Source organism: Triturus cristatus, chromosome 6 (genome assembly GCF_964204655.1).
Source record: "Triturus cristatus chromosome 6, aTriCri1.1, whole genome shotgun sequence".
In the NCBI taxonomy this organism is placed as follows: Eukaryota; Metazoa; Chordata; class Amphibia; order Caudata; family Salamandridae; genus Triturus; species Triturus cristatus.
The window spans coordinates 443,636,121-443,663,459 of record NC_140589.1 but is presented as its reverse complement, the minus strand read 5'-3'; the positions used below and the strand labels follow the sequence as shown (position 1 = coordinate 443,663,459).

Genomic DNA, 27,339 nt, shown 5'->3' with positions numbered 1-27,339 from the left:
GCGCTCCAACAACAGGGCACAGTTGGTGCAGAGCCCACGAGGCTCCCACGCTTTCGGGGGCATTAATTGTTAACGAGTCCCCTGTGCGGGACTCCAACGACGGGGCATTAGTCTAAGTGATTGCTCAGAGTCCAGAGGGACTCCAACATCGTGGGCGTTATTTCTTGAGCCAGAGAGGCTCCAGCAGGCCACAACTGTTTGATAACGGGCCCAGTGAGGGCTCAAGAGGCACGCCGGTGCCAGGCTCCTTCCAACAGCTGCCCAGCACTTAGTGGGCAGCTGCCACGTGTAGTTTGTGCCCTGCGCTCCCTGGTTTGCGCAGCCTGGCCTAAACTTTGCTGGATATTGGGCATTTCTACACCCGTGAGAGGCCAGTTGGCCTGGGGCCAGTTTCCCTGTGTTGTGCCCTCCCCTAGGGTACCTGGCGCCGTTTGGCGTAAATGTGTTTTCCTTTCCTGCACCTCTGAATGTGTGTCTATGCGTCATGTGCCTTGTTTTACACCGCTGAATGTATTTTATGCATCATGTGTTTTCCTTCCCTACACCTCTGAATGTGTTGCGATGCATCATGTGTACTGCGCTTAGACCCCTACAGGTATTGTGATACTTAGGTGGTTGTTTTCTCCTAGTACAGGTGGTGCTAGTGAGGTCCTGGTTCCCTGTGCAATATTTTCCTGAGGTGGTTAGGGTTGCGTAGGTGGTACTTACCTGTAACCAGTAGTTACTGGTTGTGTGCTATATGTGTTATTTTACGCTACAGTAATTTTATATCCTATGTTCTAAGTGCTAAGTTCTAAAAGTGCTAATTCCTGACAGTGGTCCCTGCGGCCCTGTCCCCTGTACATATAATCCCTTGTAAAATTCTGCCCCGTGCCAGTGGGCACAGTGTAAATTGTGTGAATATTATCTAATGTGTTTTGGTATAATACAAAGGCTATTTTTATATAATACCTTGTGAGGAGTTTCCTTTGTGGTGGGCCTTGGGTGTTGTTGCTGGGTGCGCGCGCAATTGCTTTACACATCGCCTCAGAGATAAGCCTGACTGCTCGTGCCAAGCTACCAAGGGGGTGAGTAGGGGTTATCTTTGGCGTGTAACTTCCTCGCCCTGACTAGAGTGGTGGTTTCTGCCTGACTTTGGCGCAAGCCTTAGCCAACCAGAAATCCCATTTCTAACAGTGTGTTATTTACCAATTTTGCATCTGACCCTAAATGTATTAAAAGAAGTCACCCAAATGTCTACTACCAAATAGCTTACAATCTCCTTAAAATAGCAAACTGGCATATATTCAGGTGCATTGGAGAGACATGTTTAACTCATGTAAATATGTATTGATATGTGAAAGATATTAATTTCACTGTTTTTGATTTTAATCGTGCGAGGATTGGGAGGTCTTGTGTGGGGTGCATATTTGTACTTAGACAAAAGCAAGGGTATGTAGTTCCTTAGGGAGAAAAGGGGGGGGTTAGATTGTAGATGCAAGGTGTTCGTTACGGAGAAGAAAAACTGAAGATGAGATAGCTCCAATTAGGAGCAAGAACCCTCACACACCAGAAGGGTGTCATGCTTCATCATTGGACAGCTACTCATTGGGCCAGCGCTACAATGCCCAATGGGCCCCGCAGGGGGGCTCTTTGCCAGGGGTCTTCTCTGATTGCCGGCGTGAAGCTAAAAAATGGTATTGGGGCATATGTATAGTGAGTCGAGATGGGAAGAAAAAAGTGTGAATTAAAAATTGCTATAGGACCCTCAAAAAATGATTTTATTCACTGGGTTCCTATGCTATGAATAAAAACAACTGACTGAAAAGTTGTGGTGAAGAAGGGAAATTATACCCGCTTGAGCTTAGAGTTATATGTGTGGGGTGAAGTTTGTCGACATGTTTCATGCCCTAAATCATCCATTTGGATCTTGGCATTTCATCAGGACGGGGGAAACCTCATCGATTCTAGAGGGGATGGTATGGGTATGTGTAATGAAGGTCACATCCCTACAGTCTGGACTCCTGTCGTAGTCCTGTGTAAAAGTGAAAAGGGTTGAAAACATGAGGAAAAGTGAGGTATACCTTCTGGAGAACACCTAGAAGGGGGGTTATTTTGGCCCTAACCGTGACATCCAGGGTACACGAAATATGGCGAGGAAGGAAGCACTCAGCTGGAGGTCCTCTGAAGCGCGGGACCTACCCATGTCTGGACTTCCACGACTTAAGAGGGTACTATTTACCCGCTTCAGCCACGACTTTTCAGTCGGTTGTTTTTACTCATAGCAGAGGAACCCAGCAAATACAATTTTATTTTGGGAGTCCTAAAGCTATTTTTAATCCACCCTTTTTTCTTCCCAACTCTACTCACTACACATACGCCCCAATACAATTTTTTAGATTCACTTTGGCAACCAGAGAATACTTCTGGCAAACAGCCCCCCTGGGAGGTCGTTAGGCATTGCGGCGCCAGCCCAACGAGGAGCTGCCCGATGATGAAGCATAACACCCTTCGGTGTGTGAGGGCTCTTACTCCTAATTGGAGCTATTCCATCTTCTGTTTTTCTTCTCCATAAGGAACATTGATGCATGATAAGCATTTTGTGCTTGCCACATTTTCCCCCGAAAAAAGAGTGTGTTGTGTTAATGAATACGTTTTAAGAGACTGCTATTTGCTGTTCTCGGCTGGAGAATGTACTCAATCCAAAAGTGTTAGATCGCTTTACTTCAGCGCCAGTTGCATTACAGAGGGGCACATTCATTTTTAGGCATGGAGAGATTAAGTAATTTGCCTAGAATTACATCATTTTGAACCTCCGGCTCAGACTCGAACCTGGTTCTCCAGCTTCAAAGTCAGCTGCTCTAGCCTTTACCCCACATCCTCTCCCAACAGAATATGAACATGTAAACTATTCAGTTCCGCATTTAGTAGGTATTGCAGATGGAGATTGCTTTAATTTCTCTTTTTACACCTTCCTCCCGAACTTTAACTGCTCTGTTGTGCCTGCTAAACAAAAGATAAACCCAACCTGATTCAGGCTCAACCTCCCTTGCCTCTCCACTTTGAAGGTAGCAGCGCTGGGGCTTTGATGCGTGTGTCCGTGCTTGTGTGTTACTTAAGGAAAAAAACTGAAGTGGCCGCCATATCCTTAGGATTGTTACATGACTTTCAGCAATGCTGAACAGCAGCCATGCTGGTATTCAGCATGACTAAAAGATATTGACTTTGAGAAGGCCGATAGCTCTTGGATTGTCGAGACCTATTGGTTTTGCCAATGCTTGTTTCAGCCTATTGCCCATGCTATTGACAAGTATCTCACTGTTACACAGTAGTTCGGCGATCATGCAGCCTCCACAGTGGTAAGAGATGGGAATCAGATGCATCTTTACCTCTTCAGGACATTGAGGATGCTGATTGGCAGGTAACAGACCGCAAAGACCAGCAGCACCACCATCAGCATGCGCGCAGTTTTCCTCCGGCCTCGGATCTGCTTGATCTCCGCTGCCGCTGCGTTCATGCGTGTCTTCGAGGACTGTTGTTGGCCCAGCCCTTTAGGATGTGCTGGGCAATGCAAAGGTTTCCAATTCTTTTGAACTGCAACCGAAGAGGTTCCTGGGATCTGAAACAGCAAGAAAAGGTCTGCGTTACATTTCTGAGCAGTAAAATGAAGGCAATTCCTGCGGTAAACCAAACGAATCAACAATGTGCTCAGTGGCAATATGGCGGAGCACTTCCTGATTACAGTCGCTGCAACAGCAGGGGTTGTTTTTGATATGAGCTTATGTTCACGCTGCTTTCTGGCATTTTGCTGCAGCACGGACGTTTCACTAAAGTCGCCGTTCGTGTTTCTAAATTAGCTTACGTGTTAGAGTTTGCTATTGTATTTATATACCTAGCTGTAAAGTCAATTTTCGGTATATGATACATCGAATACAAAAAGCTGAAAGAAACTTAATGTTGCCTTTCTAAGCCTTTGAAGAGCTAGAATTGTTCAACTCATTCAAGTGCTAAATATTCTTCAAAAGCCATAGAAGAAATTCCTGTGTTATCTGCATCTGAAAGACCGCCAATTGTGAGCATAATAATTCGCAGGTAGAAAATTATGTATTTGTGAAAGCCATGTTTCACTAGGTGCCAGAACACTTTTCGTTACACAAATTGCTAATATTTATGTTTAGTTCAGGTGCTGCCAATATCCTTTGGTTTTGGAAGCATCCAGAGTGCCTGTTCTGTGTCAGCTCCATAACGTGTCAGGTATGATTTATAAATAAGATTTTTTAGGGTACAATAATCACTACAACTTAAATATGAACCACATTATCTAATTAAAAAAGGAGACCTGGCAAGTATTATAGTCCTTCTATATACTTTTGGTCGTAGTTCAAGTAAATCTTCGTTTTTAATTTATGGATTTTAATTGAATGTTGAAAGTCACTTTTACAAGCCCCTTTCCGTCAATGCATATTTTTAGTGGTGGTTTTCAAGATGAATGGGAAGAGGCAATTAAAGCGGGGACTTTTCTTTATGTTATCATGAGTAGCAGGGCGGGGGCTCCTCTTTGCCCACTGCCATAGTGGCATCTTCTTCAATGGCTTCCATGCAAACCACACATCCCAGCTCTTTCTATAATGCAAAAAACATGAGTGCCTGTGAGAAAAGTAGGTGTGTGTGTGTGTGTGTGTGTGCGTGTGTGTATATATATATAGCCAGAATCTGCATCCTCCTCGCTATCACGTAGAGGGCAGCGAATGTGGAAAGGTTTCTGATGCATTCTGGGTCCGTGTTTATAGGCTGGGCCTGGTACCACCTGTTTCTGATTCATGGTAAACTGCATGCGCAAATGGGCCATTTTGTGCATATTTGCTATTTGCGACTGGTCTGTACATTGTGATTTGTGACTCGCAAAGTGCGATTTGCTATTTTTGGTGAGCAAATACCGGTCGCTTTCTTGCAAATCTGTATTCACTCGCATCGTTATTTTTCGTTTAGAGAATGCCTTTCGTACATTACACACAGGCAATTTTTGCATGCGCAAATCAGTTTGCAACCAATTATGCGCTCAAAAATTGGTTGTACATCTGGCCCCGAACTCCTACACAAACTGATTTTGTACTAGATATTAGTCACCGCTGAGGTAGGCTGTAGCTAGCCCATAAGGCAGGCTGGTATGTGCTTAAAAGGTACCACACATAGTTTGAAGATTCACTGAGCTGTGTGCACTCATACAAACTCATGTGCCCAATTAAACATCCACCCTGCCATGCAGAGTTTAGTCTGACACACCTTAGTTGAAAAGCAGACAGGCACTAAAACAACAACTGACATAGTGACAGAAGCACCTATCAATTCACTGATATAGACAGGCAAAAGTGGTATTTATGTAGAACTAATGATGGCAGTTGCACACACAACTACAAAATCTAATACTCACTAACACATCCAGGATGCAAACAATACTGCTGCTTGAAGACACATTTAGAGAACCATAGAGGTTACAATGAGAGGGAGTCACATATCCACAAACTTACATACACATCTAAAGACTAAACCTGCATTGAGTTCGCGGAGTTCTGCGAAGTGCAAAAAAAACTCTGCCGTGCTATGCGAAACTCAGCAAGCATCGGAGTGCATTAGTGAAATGCCATTCTCTGTGATTTTCAGTGCCGGGTCTTTGTCAGCACTGTGTAATCATCATGAACAGCACCATGCACAGCGAAAGCGGGCGCTGCTTCCTTTCTGCCCCTCGAGAGGCAGCTTTCTCAACGGGAACAGATAGTTTCGCAATGAGCAATCCAACCGCCCGCATTGAGAAATCTTACTTTGAGGTTGATTTTCCATGCTCGCACTTGCCAACTTGACGTAGACGATCACGAATGTGAAAATTCTCACCGGGAGGTGGATTTTCCTCGCTTGTGCGCGCCAACTTAACGTTGACGAGCGCAAACGAGGAAAAAACTCGGAAGTCCGAGAGCTCTGCTCCGAGAGCTCTGCATAACACGGAGTGCGGAAAACTCTGCAAACTCTGCTAGCGGAGTGGAGTTCACCGCCTAGACTTACTAAAGACAGTACCAGACAGGAAGTCTATAATTCATTCGCATATGTGCTGAAGAACTGAGGCTCTCAAGCCTCACATGCAGAAAAGTAGCCCTTGCATCATGTTTTGGGCCTAGTACAGTTTAACCTCTAGATGCAGTACTAGTTTTGCTAGGGCAACATTCATATTCTAAACTCCTACACAAGGCATAAACTGATCTTGTACTAGATATAAGTGACCACGGAGGTAGACTGTAGCTTGTCCTTAGAACAGGCTGGTATGTGCTTAAAAGGTAAAACATGAAGTCTGAAGATTCACTGAGCTATATGTACAAACTCTGCTTTGCCTGGGACTAGTGAACTGTCTTCGTTGCTGTCTTGGACCGCTAGAGCTGGGACTCTACCTGCTTCAACGCCGCTCCTCGCCGGACCCGCTGCGCGGGTCCCGCTGCGCGGGTCCCGCTTCATCCTTCCTGCCTGCGGTGACCCTGCGTGTTGTGAGGACCTTTGGGGCATCACTGTTGCTGTTGGCGCGTGTGTGGGGAATATCAGGGCTGCGAGCTGACCCGCAGGGACTCAAAGTACCAGGAGTCCCTGCGTAAGGTCGAGACCCGCAACACCTGGGTCGCTCTCCCTGCCTGCCCCGCCCCTCCCTCAGCAAATAAGTGCCTGCAGCCGTGTAGCACCACTGGGATTGTCTGCTTTGCCTGGGACTAGTGAACTGTCTTCGTTGCTGTCTTGGACCGCTAGAGCTGGGACTCTACCTGCTTCAACGCCGCTCCTCGCCGGACCCGCTGCGCGGCTCGCGCTTCGTCCTTCCTGCCTGCGGTGACCCTGCGTGTTGTGAGGACCTTTGGGGCATCACTGTTGCTGTTGGCGCGTGTGTGGGGAATATCAGGGCTGCAAGCTGACCCGCAGGGACTCAAAGTACCAGGAGTCCCTGCGTGAGCTCGAGACCCGCAACACCTGGGTCGCTCTCCCTGCCTGCCCCGCCCCTCCCTCAGCAAATAAGTGCCTGCAGCTGTGTAGCACCACTGGGATTGTCTGCTTTGCCTGGGACTAGTGAACTGTCTTCGTTGCTGTCTTGGACCGCTAGAGCTGGGACTCTACCTGCTTCAACGCCGCTCCTCGCCGGACCCGCTGCGCGGGTCCCGCTTCGTCCTTCCTGCCTGCGGTGACCCTGCGTGTTGTGAGGACCTTTGGGGCATCACTGTTGCTGTTGGCGCGTGTGTGGGGAATATCAGGGCTGCGAGCTGACCCGCAGGGACTCAAAGTACCAGGAGTCCCTGCGTGAGGTTGAGACCCGCAACACCTGGGTCGCTCTCCCTGCCTGCCCCGCCCCTCCCTCAGCAAATAAGTGCCTGCAGCCGTGTAGCACCACTGGGATTGTCTGCTTTGCCTGGGACTAGTGAACTGTCTTCGTTGCTGTCTTGGACCGCTAGAGCTGGGACTCTACCTGCTTCAACGCCACTCCTCGCCGGACCCGCTGCGCGGGTCCCGCTTCGTCCTTCCTGCCTGCGGTGACCCTGCGTGTTGTGAGGACCTTTGGGGCATCACTGTTGCTGTTGGCGCGTGTGTGGGGAATATCAGGGCTTAGAGCTGACCCGCAGGGACTCAAAGTACCAGGTCCCTGCGTGAGGTCGAGACCCGCAACACCTGGGTCGCTCTCCCTGCCTGCCCCGCCCCTCCCTCAGCAAATAAGTGCCTGCAGCCGTGTAGCACCACTGGGATTGTCTGCTTTGCCTGGGACTAGTGAACTGTCTTCGTTGCTGTCTTGGACCGCTAGAGCTGGGACTCTACCTGCTTCAACGCCGCTCCTCGCCGGACCCGCTGCGCGGGTCCCGCTACGTCCTTCCTGCCTGCGGTGACCCTGCGTGTTGTGAGGACCTTTGGGGCATCACTGTTGCTGTTGGCGCGTGTGTGGGGAATATCAGGGCTGCGAGCTGACCCGCAGGGACTCAAAGTACCAGGAGTCCCTGCGTGAGGTCGAGACCCGCAACACCTGGGTCGCTCTCCCTGCCTGCCCCGCCCCTCCCTCAGCAAATAAGTGCCTGCAGCCGTGTAGCACCACTGGGATTGTCTGCTTTGCCTGGGACTAGTGAACTGTCTTCGTTGCTGTCTTGGACCGCTAGAGCTGGGACTCTACCTGCTTCAACGCCGCTCCTCGCCGGACCCGCTGCGCGGGTCCCGCTTCGTCCTTCCTGCCTGCGGTGACCCTGCGTGTTGTGAGGACCTTTGGGGCATCACTGTTGCTGTTGGCGCGTGTGTGGGGAATATCAGGGCTGCGAGCTGACCCGCAGGGACTCAAAGTACCAGGAGTCCCTGCGTGAGGTCGAGACCCGCAACACCTGGGTCGCTCTCCCTGCCTGCCCCGCCCCTCCCTCACCACTTACCTTATTACTGGCCTCTGTTCCCGCTGCGCGGAAGCGCCCGGGGCGAAGCCCGGGCAAAGGGCGGGCCGTCTGAGGCCGAAGGAGGCCGGGCTGGGCCGTGTCTCTTTCGCCCGAACAGGGCTGCTTGTCCGTATACTTTACAGCTGTCAGGAAGTATCATGGCTTTAAGTCCCACTGTTGGTATATCACTGCTAGCAGGGGATCGAACCAAGGGACCTTAGATGGTTACTTTACTAGGACTTCTCTAGAAGCTGATAGGGAGCAAGCACTGGTTGAGCGACGAATCGAGCGTCGTCGCTCGATTGAATCCATGAAGGGTAGACGCCCATCCTTAGACCCCCTGCAATTGATTGTTTCACCTCCTTTGAGTATCCTTAGCTCATCTGAAGGCCCTGATGTTTCTCGATTAGACGGCACCCTCGTGCTTTTCCGCGAAAAATCTCCCGTACCAGACTTAATTGTTCCTTCGTCATTCCTGTACTCCCTGTTAGCGGCCCAATCACAGTGGTGGAGATCCATCCTGAGCCACGTCCAATAGGTGCAGGGACCGCACAGATGGATAGAGCTAGGAAAAAAGCGACTCCTAAGGTGCAGGGGCCCCCTCCTAGAAATAGGAGAATGAGGAGGGGTGAGCAAACTAAAGTCAAATTTAGTCACTTAGACTTTGGCAAAGCGCCCAAATCTCCTGTATTGCCCTTAGATAAGCCAGCAAGTACATCCCTACAGACACAATCCACGGGAAATGAGGTAGTTTCTTCTGCTCTCCTAGGTGGTATAGAGCAGCTAATTAAATCCCTCATGTTCCCGATCAAGCAAACACTAGATAGGTTGGAGCAAAGGTTAGGAACCCTAGAGCAAACTATTGCTGTTATTACTGGGTTGTTAAAAACTTATGAGAAATCGACATTGCCCTCTCCAGCTCCCGCAGAACCTGCTGCTATTAGTACTACTCGCAGCAAAGAGGTAAATAAAACCACTAAATCCATCGTTAGTGTTAAGCAGAAGGCCCCGCCCAAAATTATCGAGCAGCCTGCACAGAATGATGGTAGAGTAGTTGCGGGGGGGCATAGTATTCTCCACCCAAGACCTGATAGCAATAGAGGGGTTTGTAATGTTCAAATAATGACTACGGAGCATAATGGGCGTCCAGTCGAGTTACCCCCTGAATCAGTACCATATGTGGTAGGCTTACTGGAGTTCCCGCGTTAGTAGAAGGCAAGAGAGAGGGTTTCTTCCAGCTAAAGCATAAAGTTATGCATTGGTTGGCTCAGAATAGACCTCTCCCTTGCAATATCGATGGCGAGATCTTGCATGTTCGGCGCCTCCAATGGTTAGGTCGCAGGGTTAAGGACCTACAGGGGGATATTATTATTGTCAACTTTAGAGAGCAGGGAGTTGTTAGGCATATATTAAACTGGTTCCCGGGGAGTGGAAGTAATCTTATCACTCCCTATGACCTAACGTATTTCTATCCAAGACCCCTGGTGTGTCCCCCAGTGAATTCTGGGATCTTAGTTTGTGATAGACCTAGTCATCATCCCGCACCCCGAAGCAATTTGCCTGTGCCCCATGCACTGTACACCTTGGCCATTAATAGATCATTTGGGTGGCACAATACCCCACCGAGTCATTGTGGTCCTAGATGGAGAGGTAAACCAGGCCCACTGACCCCTTCGACCCCCTTGGACATGTCAAATAGATTTAATGCCCTCTCGGGTATGAGTGATTGTGACTGACAGTCAGGGTCCTTAGGGTATTCCATACCTGCCTCCACGGAAGTGGAGGGATTGGCTGACTGTGGTAATACCCCTAAGACACCGATACCCGACCAGGGATTGTACTCTCCAGTGGCCATCCAATCTCCTAATCGACCCACACTAAGCAATCCAGTAGTGGTAGCAGAGGTTGTGAATTCAGATGACACAAGTGCTTCCTGTATAAAGAATTCTGCACATGTACAGGGAGGGTCGGATGGCAATGGACTAATGATGGGGGTTATGAGTTGGAATATAGCGGGCATCTGTAGGAACCTGGATCTCCCCGAATGGCACTTACAGGTAGAACAGCACTGCATCTGCATCTTCCAGGAAACTTGGAGCCTTGAACCTGTTTATAAAGTTGGGTATTCCACATATTATCTGCCTGCCCTTCAGTCACCATCCGGGAGGGGCCGGCCTTCGGAGGGACTCCTCATCTGGGTGGATATCTCCCTGGGGTGTAGTATTACACAGAAGCATAGTGGCTCAATGGACATTCTTAGAATCTCACTGAAAGGCCCAGGATCTAGGGGGCACCTAGAGATTCTGAATGTGTATGCCAGAGGTACTAGAGGTAGCTCTCTTTCCCCCACTATAGTGTCACTGGAGAAAGTCTTAGATGAGTGTGGTGAGGATGCCCAAGTCATGATTGCAGGAGACTTGAACTGCACGTTCGAACCCCTTGCCGCAGAAGATATTCTGGGTGTGTTAGAGGATGATGCGAGGAGGGGTATTCCAGCACTATCTGCTGAGCCGATAAAGAGATGGTCAGAGAGGGCGACTCAGCTAAATTCTATGACCTTGGAGTACGGCTTGCGAGCTGTTAATGGAAGAACCACCTCTGACCCATTGGGCAGTCATACATACAACAGGGTTAACCACTCTTCCCGGATTGACTACATCTTGCTTGATTTTGATCTTTGGCAGTCTGTTGTGGATATGGCTGTAGTACCTACCACAGATAGCGATCACAATTTCCTTTCGCTTTCTCTAAGGCACATATGGTTAAATAATAGTACCCCAACCCTATCACCAGTCAAAAGGACAACATCGGACGTCACTCTGTCTAATTGTGGTAGGTGCCTCAAATGGCGGAAAGTAGCCTCTGATGCACCAAAATTACAGGCTATAGATCAATTTTTGGAAACCACACTAAGCGAGATGGCAACAATCTCTTTAGATCAATCTGCCTTACTCAGGATTACGCTGATGTTCCAGGAGACTATCCACTCGATTGGTAATCTCTTCAAGGCGCAAGCACATGTAGGTAGGCCGGATGGCCACCCCAGGTGAAAAGAAAAGCAGGGGTGGTATACGTCAAAATGTAGAGAATTGAAGGCGTGCCTCATTCAAGCTGTTAGGACAAAGTCGCAGCCCCTTGTGCTGCAGGCTAGAGCAGAATACAAATGAGTGATTGGGATTGCAAAAAAGGAATGGGGAGACGCATACTGGCAAACCCTTAGAGAAGCAAGCATTGGGCGGGATGCAGCCCGTTTTTGGAATACTATTAGGGAAAGGAACAGACCTGATAGTAACTTTATAACGTGCAATATAACTGGTCAGGCCTGGTTCGAACACTTTACTAACTTGTATTCGAACCATCAAGAGGCTTTTGCCCCCCCTACATCCTATGGACCCTTAGTACCCATGGGAAATGAAATAGTCTCCCCATTCACAATCAAAGAAGTAGAACACGCTATTAGGTGTATTGTGCCCCAGAAAGCAGCGGGACCTGACGGAGTTCCGGGAGATCTGCTGCGTTTAAACCTGCAGAGGTGGGGGAAGCTTATTCATTTTCTGATCAGTGCAATCGACAAAGGAGCAGCCATTCCCGACTCTTGGAAGGGGGCAGAGGTTGTCCCTATCTTTAAGAAAGGTCGGAGGGACGACCCTGCCAATTACCGACCAATAAGTCTATTGGATTCAACCCAGAAGGTTGTGGGAAAGGTGGTCCTAGAAAGAATCCTCCAATGGATTAACGACGAAGAGATTCTGTCGGACTATCAGGCTGGTTTTAGGGCTGGAACGGGCACGATAGAGCAGGCCTTCAGGCTTTTACTACTATACTGGAAGGTGGTAGTGATAGGCGGAGGCAGTCTTTATTTGGCATTTATTGACCTGAAGACTGCCTTCGACCTCGTGCCCAGAGGACAGCTATGGGGCGTGTTAGCTGAAATGGGGATTCCACCAAATATCCTCTCTATCTTAGTGCGCCTGCACGATGGCAATTACGCACAGGTGCGCTGGGGTACTGATGGCCAGAAAACTAGCAGGATCCCAGTGGCAAAAGGGGTGCGCCAGGGCTGCGTCCTGGCTCCCACCCTTTTTTCACTTTATGTGAATGGGGTTGTGGACCATCTACTCAAACAACCTTCGGACGCACCATCATTGGCAGGGGAGAGAATTCCCACCCTTCTTTGCTGATGATACCCTCCTAATCCTAAAAAGCTCGGTGGGCCTACAGAGACTCTTAAACAACTTTCAGACCTTCTGTGATCAACGGGGCCTAGTAATAAATACAAACAAAACGAAGTACTTGGTATTAAATCCCCCCAAAAAATTAGGCCGTCCTGCTGTCCTTAGTGAAACCTCTCTGGAAAGGGTCACTGTTTTTGACTACCTAGGGATCCGTATCACAGATTCCATGCAGTGGACCCCTCATATATTAAAAATGACTCTTAACCATAAAAGGGTTACAGGGGCACTCGTCAGAGAGCAGAGATCTTCTTCGACCAAGCCTATTGCCCCTGTTTTGGATATCTACAGGGCAAAGGGAGTTAGTTCCGCTTTGTATGGCGCTGAACTTTGGGGTACTGCTCTTATGGGCCAGGCTATGGCGCGTCTCCGAACTCGCTAAGTATGCTAAAGGCCTAGCAGAGGTGATGTCTATGGTAGGCCGGTGTAGGATCAGATGGCTTACTGATGTCAAGTCTATGCTTGGCAAACTAGGCCTTAGTGAAGCTTGGGAAAATAGGTCTTCCCCTCCGAAAGCAGCCTTGAAAACCTTATATTGGAGCTGGGTTTGAAGCAGAATTTCCATGGATTCTTCTCATGGTAGGCTCACAGAGGAGTTTTTAGTGCATAAGGATTCACCCTGCCTGGAGCTCTACCTGGATTTGGTCTGGAAGCCATATGACCGGGCTCTTTATTTTAGATTTAGAGTGGGGTCCCTCCCTGTGCGCGCCCTAACATCTAGCTGGAAACCGCCTTACCAGACAGTTGCGTTTTGTCCCTTCTGTAGTACTCCCAAAGAGTCAATTGAACATTTTTTGTTTGTTTGCCCGGCCTATGCTTGCCCAAGGCAAACGTGGCTTAAGCCCGTGTGTAGGGCCTTGGGCACCAGGCATTCATCTGTGGCACTCCGAATCTTAATATCAGATACCCGGCCCTTGTATGTTTTTAGCCTTGCGAAATTTCTGTCATGCGCTTGGTCGATCAGGACAAAACGGCTGTTAATTACTGTTTAACTGGTGACTTTTAATCGTCTAATTGCTTGACAACTAGTTTTATTTTTACTTTGTGTTGCTTTTATGATGTAACAATCGAAATAAAGCTATTAAACAAACAAACAAACAAACTCATGTGCCCCATTAAATATTCACCCTACCACCCAGAGTTTAATCTGACACAACTTTGTAGAAAAGCAGACGGGCACTAAAACAACCACTGACTTAGTGTTCAGAATCACCTTAAGATTCACAGATGTAGACAGGCACAATTGATATCTATGTAGCACTAATGAAGGCAGTTGCATACACACCTAAAAAAACCTAATACTCATTAACACATCCAGGAAGCCAACTCTGGAGCCCTTCACACACACATTTAGAAAACCATAGAAGTTACAAAGCGAGGCAGTCATTTACCCATAAAGTTACATACACATGCAATGGCAGTCCCAGATATGGAATGAGACATTCATTCACATATTTGCTACAGAACTTTCACTTTCAAGTCTAACATGCAGAGAAGTAGCACTTGCTTCATGTTTTGAACCTTGTACAGTGTATCCTCTAGATGCAGTTTTACTGCTAGTGCAACCTTCATATTTTAACTGCATACACAAGGCATAATTAGATTGTATACTAGATATAAGTCACCACTGAGCTATACTGTAGCTAGGTCATAGAAGGCTGGTATGTGCCTAAAAGGTAGCACATATAGTCTGAAGATTCACTGAGCTACACATGCTCGTACAATCTCACATGCTGCATTAAACATCGACCATGACACCCAGGAATTTCTGACACAGCTTAGCAGAAAAGTAGACTAGCACTAAAACACCCACTGACATAGTGACTGAAGCACATACAGGCACAAGTGAAATCTATGTAGCGCTAATAAAGGCCGTTGTACATACACCTAAACATAATCCTAACACATCCAGGAGGCAAAACATGCAGCTCCTTTCAGACACATTTAGAGACCCATCGAGGTTATGATGAGAGGCAGTCAATTAGCTACAAACTTACATACACATGCAATGACAGCCCTAGATAGGGAACAATGGATTTAGGCCCAGATCTCTGTACTGGGGTGAATGTATGACATTGTTCTGCATTCTGTCCATCAACTGATGTTTTTGCATTTGTCACCCGAGTGGGAAGGGTATGCCCAGACGTGGGTTCCGTGCTCTCCATGCCACTGGAATCAAGCTATCCTGGCTGAAGAGGGGTGAAACCCCGAAACCGGTCCTTGGATGCTTGCTTCCAGTCCAGGGAGGACCTGGCTTGGAAGTTCGGGCTGGACTGTACCCATGAGGCACAGGGTCAAGACTGATTTGCATATGGCTGGGTTCAAACTGGAAAGGCATGGTGAGCAAGCAAACAATGGATTTAAGCCCAGATCTCTGTACTGGGGTGAATGTATGACATTGTTCTGCGTTCTGTCCATCAACTGTTGTTTTAACATTTGTCACCCCGAGTGGGAAGGGTATGCCCAGACGTGGGTCCCGTGCTCTCCATGCCACTGGAATCAAGCTATCCTGGCTGAGGAGGGATGAAAACCTGAAACTGGTCCTAGGATGCTTGTTTCCAGTCCAGGGAGGACCTGGCTTAGCAGTTCTGGCTGGACTGTACCCGTGAGGCACAGGGTCAAGACTGATTTGCATATGGCTGGGTTCAAACTGGAAAGGCATGGTGAGCAAAAAAAGGATGGATTTAGGCCCAGATCTCTGTACTGGGGTGAATTTTTGACATTGTTCTGCATTCTGTCCATCAACTGTTGTTTTTGCATTTGTCACCCGAGTGGGAAGGGTATGCCCAGATGTGGGTTCCGTGCTCTCCATGCCAGTGGAATCAAGCTATCCTGGCTGAAGAGGGGTGAAACCCCAAAACCGGTCCTAGGATGCTTGTTTCGAGTCCAGGGAGGACCTGGCTTGGCAGTTCGGGCTGGACTGTACCGATGAGGCACAGGGTCAAGACTGATTTGCATATGGCTGGGTTCAAACTGGAATGGCACGGTGAGCAAAAAAACGATGGATTTAGGCCCAGATCTCTGTACTGGGGTGAATGTATGACATTGTTCTGCATTCTGTCCATCAACTGTTGTTTTTGCATTTCTCTCCTGAGTGGGAAGGGTATGCCCATACGTGGGTCCTGTTCTCTCCATGCCACTGGAATCAAGCTATCCTGGCTGAAGAGGGGTGAAACCCCGAAACTGGTCCTAGGATGCTTGTTTCCAGTCCACGGAGGACCTGGCTTAGCAGTTCGGGCTGGACTGTACCCATGAGGCACAGGGTCAAGACTGATTTACATATGGCTGGGTTCAAACTGGAACTGCATGGTGAGCAAAAAAACGATGGATTTAGGCCCAGATCTCTATACTGGGGTGAATGTATGACATCGTTCTACATTCTGTCCATCAACTGATGTTTTTGCACCAGATAGGGACTGAGGCATTCATGCAAATATTTGCAAAATATGTCTATGGAGTGCTAATGGAGACAATCGGACACACAGATAAAAAACCTAATACTCACTAAGACTCCCAGCACCGAAAGCATGGAGTCTGTAACAAACACATTTAGAGAACCATATATGTTATGAAACAATTATTTACCAAGAAACTTACATACATATGCAATCACACCTTAGATAGGGACTGAAACACTGAATCACATGTCTGCTAAAGAACTGACACTTTCAACTCTAACATCAGGTGAAGAAGCATGTTGTCTTATGTTTTGGCCCTTATACTGTTCGGGCTTTGCATGTAGTTTTAGTGGTAGACAAACTTTCACATTTCAAACTCCTACACAATATATAAACTGTTGTTGTATATGTTTGTCTTTTTTGAGGTAGACTATATCTAGGACAAAGCGCTGACTGGTATCTTGTTAAAAGTAACACATGAACTGTGAATATTTACTGAGCTATACAAACTTAAGTGCACTATTAAACATCCAGCGTGCCACCCAGACTTTAATCTAACACATCTTAGTAGAAAAGCAGACAGGCATCGAAACACCTATTGATTTATTTACAGAAGCACCTATGCTTAGACTCAGATAGACAAGCACTACTGATATGTATCTAGTGCTAATGGAGGCAGCTGCACGTACACCTAAAAAAGTGAATACTCACTAAGACACCCAGGAGGCAATCCATGCAGTCCCTTACATATATATTTAGAGACCCATAATATATGAAACAGAGATAGTGTTATACCAACAAACTTACTTACATATGCAATTGCACCCCAACATACAGACTGACACACTGAATGGGATGTATACTGAACAGATGGCAGCTTTAAGTCATCCGAACCAAAGAAGTAGGTGTTTAAATACATAGTAAAGCAAACTAAGGATGGCTGGGCAACAATTGCATTGTGTTGTGTAAAGTGATGTTCACTATATCAGGCTGCTCAAAGGATATAGATAATGGCCATCCACCATTACCAGATATGTAGGCAATGCCCACACATAAGTCAAGCGAAAGGGTAATATCCTGAGCAATAAACGTCCAGCCCGAACCAGTATGGCTTTTAAGGAGACCAAGGAAAAAAATGAAAGCTTCAAACGGCTGTCCAAATCAATTCTGTGTCCAGAGTTTCGTATCAGGTCCCCTTGAACCATAGCATTTCACTCGAGGAGGGTACTCCAAGTCATGGCGCCTTGGTCTCCTTAAAAGCCATACTGGTTCGGGCCTTTGACATTTTGGATGAAATATGTCTATTGGCTTTATACTTCTCTCTTTTCATCCATATCGCGCTATTACGCATTTGCCCTGAAGAAGTCTGTGGTTTACTCCACATTATGATGAAACACGTGTTGGCTAGGACCTGTGTTGAAGCGTGTTTTAAAGAAATAAAGAAGACAAAGAAGAACTCTTGAGACTACTATTATTGTGGTCTGTCTTTATTACTATGGACGTTTATTGCTCAGGATATTACCCTTTCACTTGTTTAAATACATGTTGGGTCTGATACGCTTCAGTCTGTGCAGGCACTTTTACTAGCAGTCTCAGTTGCTATTTAAAATCCCTTGCAAATTAGTATACGGCTCTTCCACCACATGTAACTCTCTACAAATGTATGCTGTAGCTTATTTTTTATTTTTATTTTTTTATTTTATTTATTTAGCTAGGCAATAAGATCAGATGCTATGTGGTTAGAAATAATAATAAATAATAAATAATAAAACATGAACTTAAAACGTTTCAGAGAGCTACATGCAGTGTTACAGAACCATATATCCAGTTGTACATACAATCTGTCAACCAGACTTCAGTCCAAGATAACTAACTACAAATGCATAGAACCACTAATACACTGACTCACAGTGTCAAAAGCACTTAAAGATTGACTAATTCAGACAACTGTTTCTGTTGGTAGTTAAATAGTTTAAAAAAATGATCTGGTACTATGTACTCAACCGGTGAATGTACTTCTGTGTTTTTTTTTTGTTTTCAGACATCAATATCTAGTTAACTATAAGGAGTTACAATGCCATCCTAAACTCAGAGAAGAAAGAAACAGCAGCAAACTTACCATCTCCTCAGAACTGAGAAACAAAAGGGGCAAAATATGGAAAAGGCGATGAAAGAGAAACGAAGTACTGGTAAGAGAACAAAGATATTTCTTAAAATTGTATGCGCACATCTGGAAATACTAATAAAGCAAAGTAAACAAAAAAAGTTTAACACCCGCTAGCAAAGGACAAAATATCTCTCATGTGAAAAGTAAGAAATTATAACAAAAAAATTAAAGACTTTTAGCAGAAGACAAAGGCAGTTCAAGGAAATCCGAGTCTGAATATTCTGTACTACAGTAATTCAAAATGTATTAGCATCTATGAATAAGTATAAAAGAAGAACACAAGCAATCAGATAAAATAATGTGTTGAAGCTATAGTTGAAAAGGCGTTTGCTATGAAGAGGAAGCTATTTATCTTTAAAGAGAATGAAGATACTGAACAAAATAGTATTGCCTATGAGGAGACACAGCCAAAAGAAAAGACTTGTTAATAGAAGTAACTTTTGCAAATTTTTAGTGGTGAATGGATACATACTTCAAGTACTGAGCCTTCCTTTAATAAAGAAAGCTACTTTCAAGACAAAAAATTAGTTTGTGCTGTTAATGAATGTGGACGATGTAATGAGATGAAGAATGGTACTCCTGTTGAAAAAGAATGATAGTACCTACAGATATAGAGGAAGTGATTACTGAAGAGGTACAGGGAAGGCATAGACAGGCCCCTGTAAGCAAATGGAGTTGTAGTAGTGTTTGCAGTTTTCAACAGCAATCAATTGATATATTGAGAAATGTACTCCGTGTGTTTCCTGACAGAAGTTTAAAACAGAAAATAGGTACTTTGCAAGGATTAGATCCATGCAAAGTGAGAAAGAATACTAATTTGCAAGGACACTCTCTAGATTGTCTATCAAATAAATGTGTCAAAGCAGCTTTCATCATTTCAGAATGTTAGTTGCACACTTCTTAAAAATGCAAACTTTAGTTAGGAGGCTTTACGTTGTTAAAACTCCTCTCCTAGGTTTAGAAGAAATGAATATAGCTCTTTAGCAGAGGTAGAAAAGGTTTGTGATGATGTGCAGTTTCACTTCTTTGGTCCTGAACTGTATTGTAGAGAAAATGAGGAGTTGGTAAGAGCAGGTGATACAGAACAGCAAATAGATATTTCAGTGAGTAGCTTTAAAGAAGAGATTAAAAAGTTTAACAGCGAGTTGAGAGAACGGAATTGTGTTTGTATATGTGGTTGAAACACTCACTACAAAAGTCAAACGTACAATATTGATTTGTATATTAAAACTAAAAAAGAGAATAATGATAACTGGCGTTTATTTTCCGTTTACTTTTTTGTAAAGGAACGGGTCGACTTGTCTACCCGACACGTTATATGCAAGTACTCCTATAAACAAAAAACAAAATGCCTACTAGAACAGTACACAACAACTTAGAAATAGTATGCATTCCAGAAGTACTTTCGAATATTTATGAATCCATTCTAATCCAATGTATACATCCATTTCAAGCTAAAGTTCGTCGGGAGCCAAAGAAAGGGAAATTACCCCAACTGAGCTCCAGAAAGGTCTCAAAGGTAGGTTTGTATGCTTGCCATTAGTTTGTAAGCAAGATATTGAAACTATATGTGTGCAGAGACATTTTGAAGAGGCGCTTGTAATTCTAGTAAATGGTGTTTCCTAACCAAGAGAAAACAGATATGGCAATAGTTAGAAAATGTTACTAAAGTTAAAAACAACTTTGTATCTGGTACATTAGAACGTATATTATAAAAATATAGATATCACGCCTGTGGGGAACAACACATCACCATCAACAGGTCAAATAGAAAAAGTGTATTGATCCAGATTAGAAGAAATGAATGAACATTATGGGCATCCATCCCCTACATGCTAAATATATTATTTGTGATTCTATTGATCTGTATCAATTGAAAAAGGTGAAAGGCGAGCCATTAAGTGTGTGGGAAAGAAGTATAGATGCTTGTGTTGTATCCCGCATCTCTTTCCAACTGGACTAGGTGGTAGATAGGATGACTGACCTGTACAAATACCAGTGGCAAAATAGAGAATTACTAGACTTTACTCAGGGGACCTTGGATTTCACAAATGTATCCCATACATGTTACATCTACTGTTTGAATGTGACTTGTCTCAGTTGTCTTATGCCGTAAATCACATTATAAAACAGGTGTGAATCTGAAAAATCTATCTGCAAGGGAATTTGTTGAGAAGGTTTTCAGAAAAGATGAACAACTGGAATACAACTTGATTAATCTAATGGCATGTCAACACGGGACAAATAAATATTGGTATCATCGTCATGGTGTGCTGAAATGTATGTTGAGAAACTTAGGAGCACATACATGGTTTCTAACACTCAGTTGTGTTGAGTAGGCAGAGGATGACCTACTTGAATTCTTGCAAGAGGCAATTTCAAATATAAAAGACATCAATCTGAAGACACCAGGAGGACTCTGCAGATATTTTAACCACAGATTTCAAGCCATGATATATTTTATCTGCAACAAAACTAATACTCTCGGTGAAGTCACTGATTTATATTGGTGCAAAGAGTACTAAGCTAGAGGTGCTCCACATATTCACATGCTGCTATGGGTGAAAGATTCCCCAGATATTGATGAGTCTGCATTGTCTTTCATAGAATAGTATGTGACTTGTGCAATCCCATAGGACAGTAGTAACATGATTTAAAGCAATAAGTTCTATGATTCCAAAATCATAGCTGTGGAAAATACTGTTGAAGAAAATATAGATGCAAAGGATAATTTTACACTACATGTCATTTTGGATTCCCTGTCATCGCAGAAGGAAAAGTGAACTGCGTCTTGTATGCATTCAGACACACAATCACACGGAAATTGCTAAAAAATACATACAACCTGAGAAGAACAGAGGCTTTCATGTACATTCCTTACTATAACCTTGTCATTCTAAAGATGCGGAATGCAAACGTGTATGTACAGTTTGTTGCAGAGAATTCTATTGCTGTTACTCGCTATGTCACTTCATCTATAACAAAGTAAGAGAAGACAGAGATGAAAGGGATGTTGGAGGAGATTTCAGCTGCAAAAATTGACAAACAAAAAAATGGTGCAGTTTTAGTTTAAAAATAGTTTCCCATAGAGAAATAGGTTCACATGAATGCTCGGACATGTTAAGCTCAGCTAGTTTGTGCTCCAAGTCAAGAGGAATTGTAAGGGTGAGTGAAGGGCTTGCAAACACTGACAATAGAGTATTAAAGTAGAAATACTGTATCTTGCTCAATTCAAACCTGAGAGTAGAGACATTCTTAAATCCGACATGCTAGATACATACTACCCAAGAAAAGTATACATCTAGAAAACATGTGCCTGTATGAAATACTTCAGCACGCTACATATAGAAGTAATGCTACTGAAAACATAGAAGAAGGAAAATATGCACTGCTTGGATGTGGTGGTTGTTTGGTGAGACATAAAAAAGGAAATCTAATCAATCACAGAAAGCTAGATTTCCAAACACCACACAAAAAAAGAGTTTTACTATTTGTCACTTTTGCAGTTGTTTAAGCCATGGCATACAGAATCAGAATTTATTGCACAGTTTGACTGTTATGAAGATTCTTTCAATGCTGTAAAAATACTATTGAGTGCTCATTATTTCCAAATTACCTTCAAATGGTAAGAGAAGTGGTTCCACAGGAGGAAACAATCACTGTAGAGATAGCTAGGGAGATTTCTCAGAGCAGTGAAAGTTCAGCTCCACCAAGTCAAGATCCTCTTATAGAGTCAATTATTGAAAATGAAGCAGCTATATCTATGAATGACGTGAAAAATGCAATGCAGGATGTGAGAGATGTAACTGAGGACTTCAAACAGTTATTACAGCAACTGAATAAGGAACAGACAGAAATCTGTAACAAGGTAAAAAATACAAGAGAGCATCAATACCTGCATGGGAAGAAAACTCTGATTTTCTTTACTTAAACCTGTCCTACTGTATATATTACCGGGGAATGCTGTGGCAGTCCATGAGGTCGAAAGGGGTTGATAGCGGCTTGGTAGATTTTTTGATTGCCCTACACTGTAACACCAGGGCCAACGTGAGATACTCCCTGGATCTGAGTGTATCAAACAATTTTAGTATTGAAAAGGGTGTCCGGCAGGGTTGTATTTTGGCCCCCTTTCTTTTTAACTTTTATATCAATGACTTAGATGGTGTGCTACATGATGTATGTGCTGACTGCCCAAGAGTTGGCAGGCGTGGAATTCCAATACTTCTTTATGCAGATGATGCAGTACTTATATCTAGAACAGAGAGGGGACTCCAATCACTGTTAACTGCATTTAATTCATTCATGAGTGATAGAGACCTCTTGATAAATAATACTAAATCTTTTGTATTACAAGCTGGTCAGCAAACAAAAAAACCTTTCCTTTTTAGGATTGGTGAAGATATAATCCCTCTAACTAAAACATTTTCCTACTTAGGAGTTCTCTTTGATACAAAATTAAATTAGGAAGCTCATCTTGCAAGGAAAAAAGGAGAAATGGTGAGGGTAAATGCATCTATTTTTAACTTTGCTATCAAACTGGGGAAAAAGCCTATTTGTGCTATGTTGAAATTGTACAATGCTAAGTCTGTGGCAACTGTATCCTATGGCAGTGAAATTTGGGGGTATATGTCAATGGAGAGCAACTACAGATTGCTGAAAATCATTTTATGAAGCGTCTTCTGTGTGTCCCCACTGGTACAGCTAACTATGTTGTTCATGAGGAGTTGGGGTCCCAATACCTATGTGATTTGCTCTCCTTACGCCCTTTGACGTTTTGGCTTAAAACTTGGCTAAATGAGAACATACCTCTAACACATTTAATTATTAAGGATTTCCTGTCACTGGACAAAGCACTGAGCTCTCCCTGGTTAAGCTATATAAAATCAAACTTTGATAATCTTGGTCGCCCAGAACTCTTTGCCAATCCACAACAAATTACTATGAGAGACTTGGAGTCCATCAAAAAAAGCTTTTTTGGTGGACAGGAGGATTTTGAGAGAAGAAGTGGAACTCCAGAAACCAAGTGTAAGAAAGTTTGTTATGTTAAAGACTAATGCGGATATTGAGCCATATTTGGAAGGGTCCTTGTCTTCTCATGAGAAATTTTTACTGACCAGATTTAGGTTTAACCAGTTTCATCACCTGCTTATTCGACCCAAGAGTGATATTTTTAATAAATCGGCAGCGCCCTGCGGCTGCGACGGAAAGTCTCCGCAGGACATGCTGCATTTTATCTTTTTATGTAAATTTTACGAATTTCCACGTAAACAATATTTAGTGATTCTTTTAAAAAAACTTGGTTTTAAACAAATCAGGCCGGCACTTTTGTATTTACAGCTTTTGCACAGTGACAGTATTCTCCAACTCAAGGAGTTTTTAAAATTATGTATTAGATTTAGAAATTGTCTGGACCAGTGAACGCATGCTCTACTTTTTTTCCCCTATATTTCCAAAGTACTTTTTTACTGCATTTGTATTTGACAAAATGGTCGGTATTTTGTGACAATGTACTGTATATTTTTTTTATGTGTCTTTTATGGTTATTACATAACCGAAATAAAGTTCTTTGATGATGATGATGGTATATATAAGTGGTCAAGCTGGTACTGGAAAACGTTTCTTAATTAAAGTAGTCATCAGTTTTCTGCAGAAGACTACAGATTCAAATTTGTCATGCATAGTAACCAACAGGATTAACCGCACATAACCTCAAAGGAGTTTCTCTTCATCAACTATTATTGTCACCTGTGGAACATGACAACAAACTGAAATATCAAAAATTATCAGGTAACGCCCTGTCATGAGGTAGCGTGACATTTTTTTTATAAAACATTTTTTGTCCTCAAATCATAAGACTCAGACCGTTATATCTGTACGCCTCGCGGTCTGTTGAATTTTTGCATGGTTCTGCCGCTCCAAACCACCAAAGTCAGACCATCTCTTGGAGCAGCGCCTCAGTGTAATTATAGGAGCTCTTTGATCTATCTGAGGATTTTTCTTAAATTCCATACCTCCTAGACAGATTCGCCCATAGCCCGGGAGGCCTTCCAATCATACACTCCATATCGGTACACCAAGTCCAATTGACCTCCCTAATCCAATCAGCAATAATTGGGGGATGGAACTATCCACAGTTTGCAGATTTCTTTCCTCATTAAAAGTATCAAATAGAACATAGGACCACTTTGCTCCCAGCTCAATCGACTACGGGAGGTCTCATCTATGCCCCTACAGAACTAATAGAGAATTTAAGGCTATCTATGCCCCTAAAATATCTTTTGAGATGGTCTCAGTGTCAGTCCAGAATGCTTTAATTTTAGGGCACAGAAAGAAAATGTGTACATCATTGGCTTTCAAACGACCACACATTCTACACCTGGGGGTGGGCAAAGAATCGAACTTAGCAATTTTTTGTTGAGTCCAATATAGCCTCTTGATAGTTAAGAAGTGGTTGTAGTTTAGGTTCACTTGCTTAACAAAAGAGCACAACAGTTTCAGTGAGTCACGCCATAATGGTTTTAAATTCACCCCTTAAAAGGTATCCCCTCACACCATAGATTGAGACTTCATTTTTTTCTTCCACTGCCAGGAGTTTCCAATACCATCTGGTGGCCTTCTTTCTTTTAGATCTTACATCCTGGAGAGAGAACTCAAACTCCCACTCCCGCCCAGTCTACGAGGACCTGTACCAGGAGGACAGCTGTGAATATTTGAACCTGGATAGACTATCTCCAGCTTTGGCGCTCAAGACTTCCCAGGGTACTATCCCTTGTATGTTCATCAAGTTTCCCCAGGTGATAATTACTGCCCACCTTAAACGGAGACTCAACCCATCCTTCAAGCATTCTGGAGTGCCAGGGGAATCCCAGATTGGTGCAAAGTCAGATTAATAACCAATACTAAGCGTGTTCTTCACCTTGCACCATAGGTTGAGTGGTGTCCTTCGGACCATCGGCCGTACCTTTTACAAACAATTTGGGGTGCCAAACTTATACAAAAACCAATTGAGACTAAACTCTCTTATCATTTCTCCTAAAAGCATTCCCCATGTTGAGCTATCTGGCTTTCTCTAAAGCATCTGAAATTCTTGAACTGAAATGCTACATAGTAAATATTTAGGTCTGGGAGTGCTAAGCCACCTTTCTCAAGCCCAAGCCTCATCTTTTTACATGCCAACCCAACCCAACCCCCTTAAAAACCCATATGAAACTGGTAATTTTCCCCTGGATCTTATCTATGATTAATCTTGGGAATGTGAGAGGGATGCAATTAAAAAGATATGTCAGTTTTGGGAGGATCGATATATTAATTAAGCTAACTCTAAAGAGTCGGCTTCTTTGACCACCCTTTTTAGATCATGTGATGAAATGTTGTTGATTAGGTTGACAATAGTGATGCCTGAATATTTTATCACTGTGCTCACTCTCCCTCTCCAGCCTCCTGTATTCCAACACATAACTTCCGTCTTGGAATTATTCACCAAATAACCAGAGGTAGTAAGAGTTTTCAAAAAAGCCGAAGCTTTTGATTATTGATGAAGTGAGCTGGGTGTCAGACCTAATACTTGCTTCCTAAATTTAAGAATGCAACAGATATTGAAAACACACTTTGATTTGCTATTTGGTGGAAAACATTTCATTGTATTCAGTGAACTACTGCAACTAACATATGTAAAAGTACAAGCTGTTTTCAAGACACTTCTACATGATTAAATGAGAAATTCTCTTGACAGTTTTAGGAATGTAACTATTTGGCAATACTCTGGATACAAAGAATTAGGCAAAAATATGCACCAAGCAACAAATACAGAATATGGAAATATACTCAAGGACATCAGAGTAGGAGTTCTAACAAAACCAGAAAAACATGCTTTGGAAAGTCATCTTATAGTTATTAGTAACTTATTTCCATTAAATATTACACCAGTGCAACTAACGAATAATTTCATAAAAGAACACAAGTGCATAGTATGTTTAATGCCAACCCTACAAGAGTGTTCAAACTTCAATCAACAATTACTGCTACTAGAGAAAGAAGATGTGGAAATTATAGCTACTGATAAAATGGAACATCAAGGAGTAACAATACTGCTAACAGATAAACTAAAAGCAAAATTGGATTATTTCGAAAAGTCTGAATCAAAAACTGCAGGATTAGAGAAGCACTTATATCTCTGTAAAAATTGGCGTGCAATTTTACGTCAGATTGTAAATGTTGAGAAAGGGATAGTAAATGGAGCAATGGGTAAAGTTAGAAGTTTTGTTAATTATGCAAACAGGGATGACGTGGAATTGTTGGTCATAACATTTGATCAGGTTGATGGTGTCAAGCAAATTGGTTGATGCCTTGTACACTTTTTGTTAGTAAAAGACTTATATGTGCAGTGAAAAGATTCTCCAGTCACACTAGCATATTCTGTAGCAATTCATAAATCACAAGGTTTAAGTGTAGATGCAGATTTTGTGAATATTTAAAGAAGGAATGTCATATGAAGCACTGTCACAAATTTGAACATTTTTTAGTTTGTTTTTGATTGACTTTGATGAGAAAAAGATTTGTGCTGATGCTAGCTGTGTAAGGGAGTACAATAGGTTAAGATGTGTATTCATCCTAATTTAGGTCAGTACCCAGTATACGAGAAATAGGTAATCAGTCCAAAGCGGAGGATAACAAAACAGAATATAGATGATCAAGAAATATCAATGCAAAAGGAAAATCTCAAGAATCAAAGAAGAGGAAACTTCTAAACAAAGAAGAAACTGTAGGTTTCCAATTCAGCAACACTAAAGGAGTGAGCTGCCGTGCGAATGCTGTTTTAAATGTTCAAGTCTATTTGCCAGATGTTGTTACCGCAATTGAGCAAAAAAGAAATGAGAGGATTCTAATGGTTTGTTGCAGCATTCACAAACCGATCTAGAATACATTCTGTTTCAGGAATACGAGATCTTATAAAGATGCATGACGGAAAAGTTGTATTTTCTCTCAATATTCAACAAGATGCACAAGAATTTGCCAAGGTGTTTCTAGGGGTATGGGAGGAAGAGGAAATAATTATTAATGATTTATTTGGATTAAGTTACAAATGGAGTCATAATTGTGAAGATTGCAAATTCATCTCCATTACGGTAATCAATTCC

The 27,339-nt window shown here is 43.6% G+C and overlaps 1 protein-coding gene across 1 annotated transcript in view; it reads right to left on the bottom strand.

Annotated features, from left to right (window-relative positions):
* Positions 1–27,339, bottom strand: part of HCRTR2 (hypocretin receptor 2) — a 1,486,247-nt gene that overhangs the window by 233,658 nt on the left and 1,225,250 nt on the right. Inside the window, exon 5 of the mRNA XM_085609189.1 lies at positions 3,369–3,598. Within this exon, the coding sequence (XP_085465315.1) occupies positions 3,369–3,598 (230 nt within the window). The remainder of the gene's footprint in view (positions 1–3,368; positions 3,599–27,339) is intronic.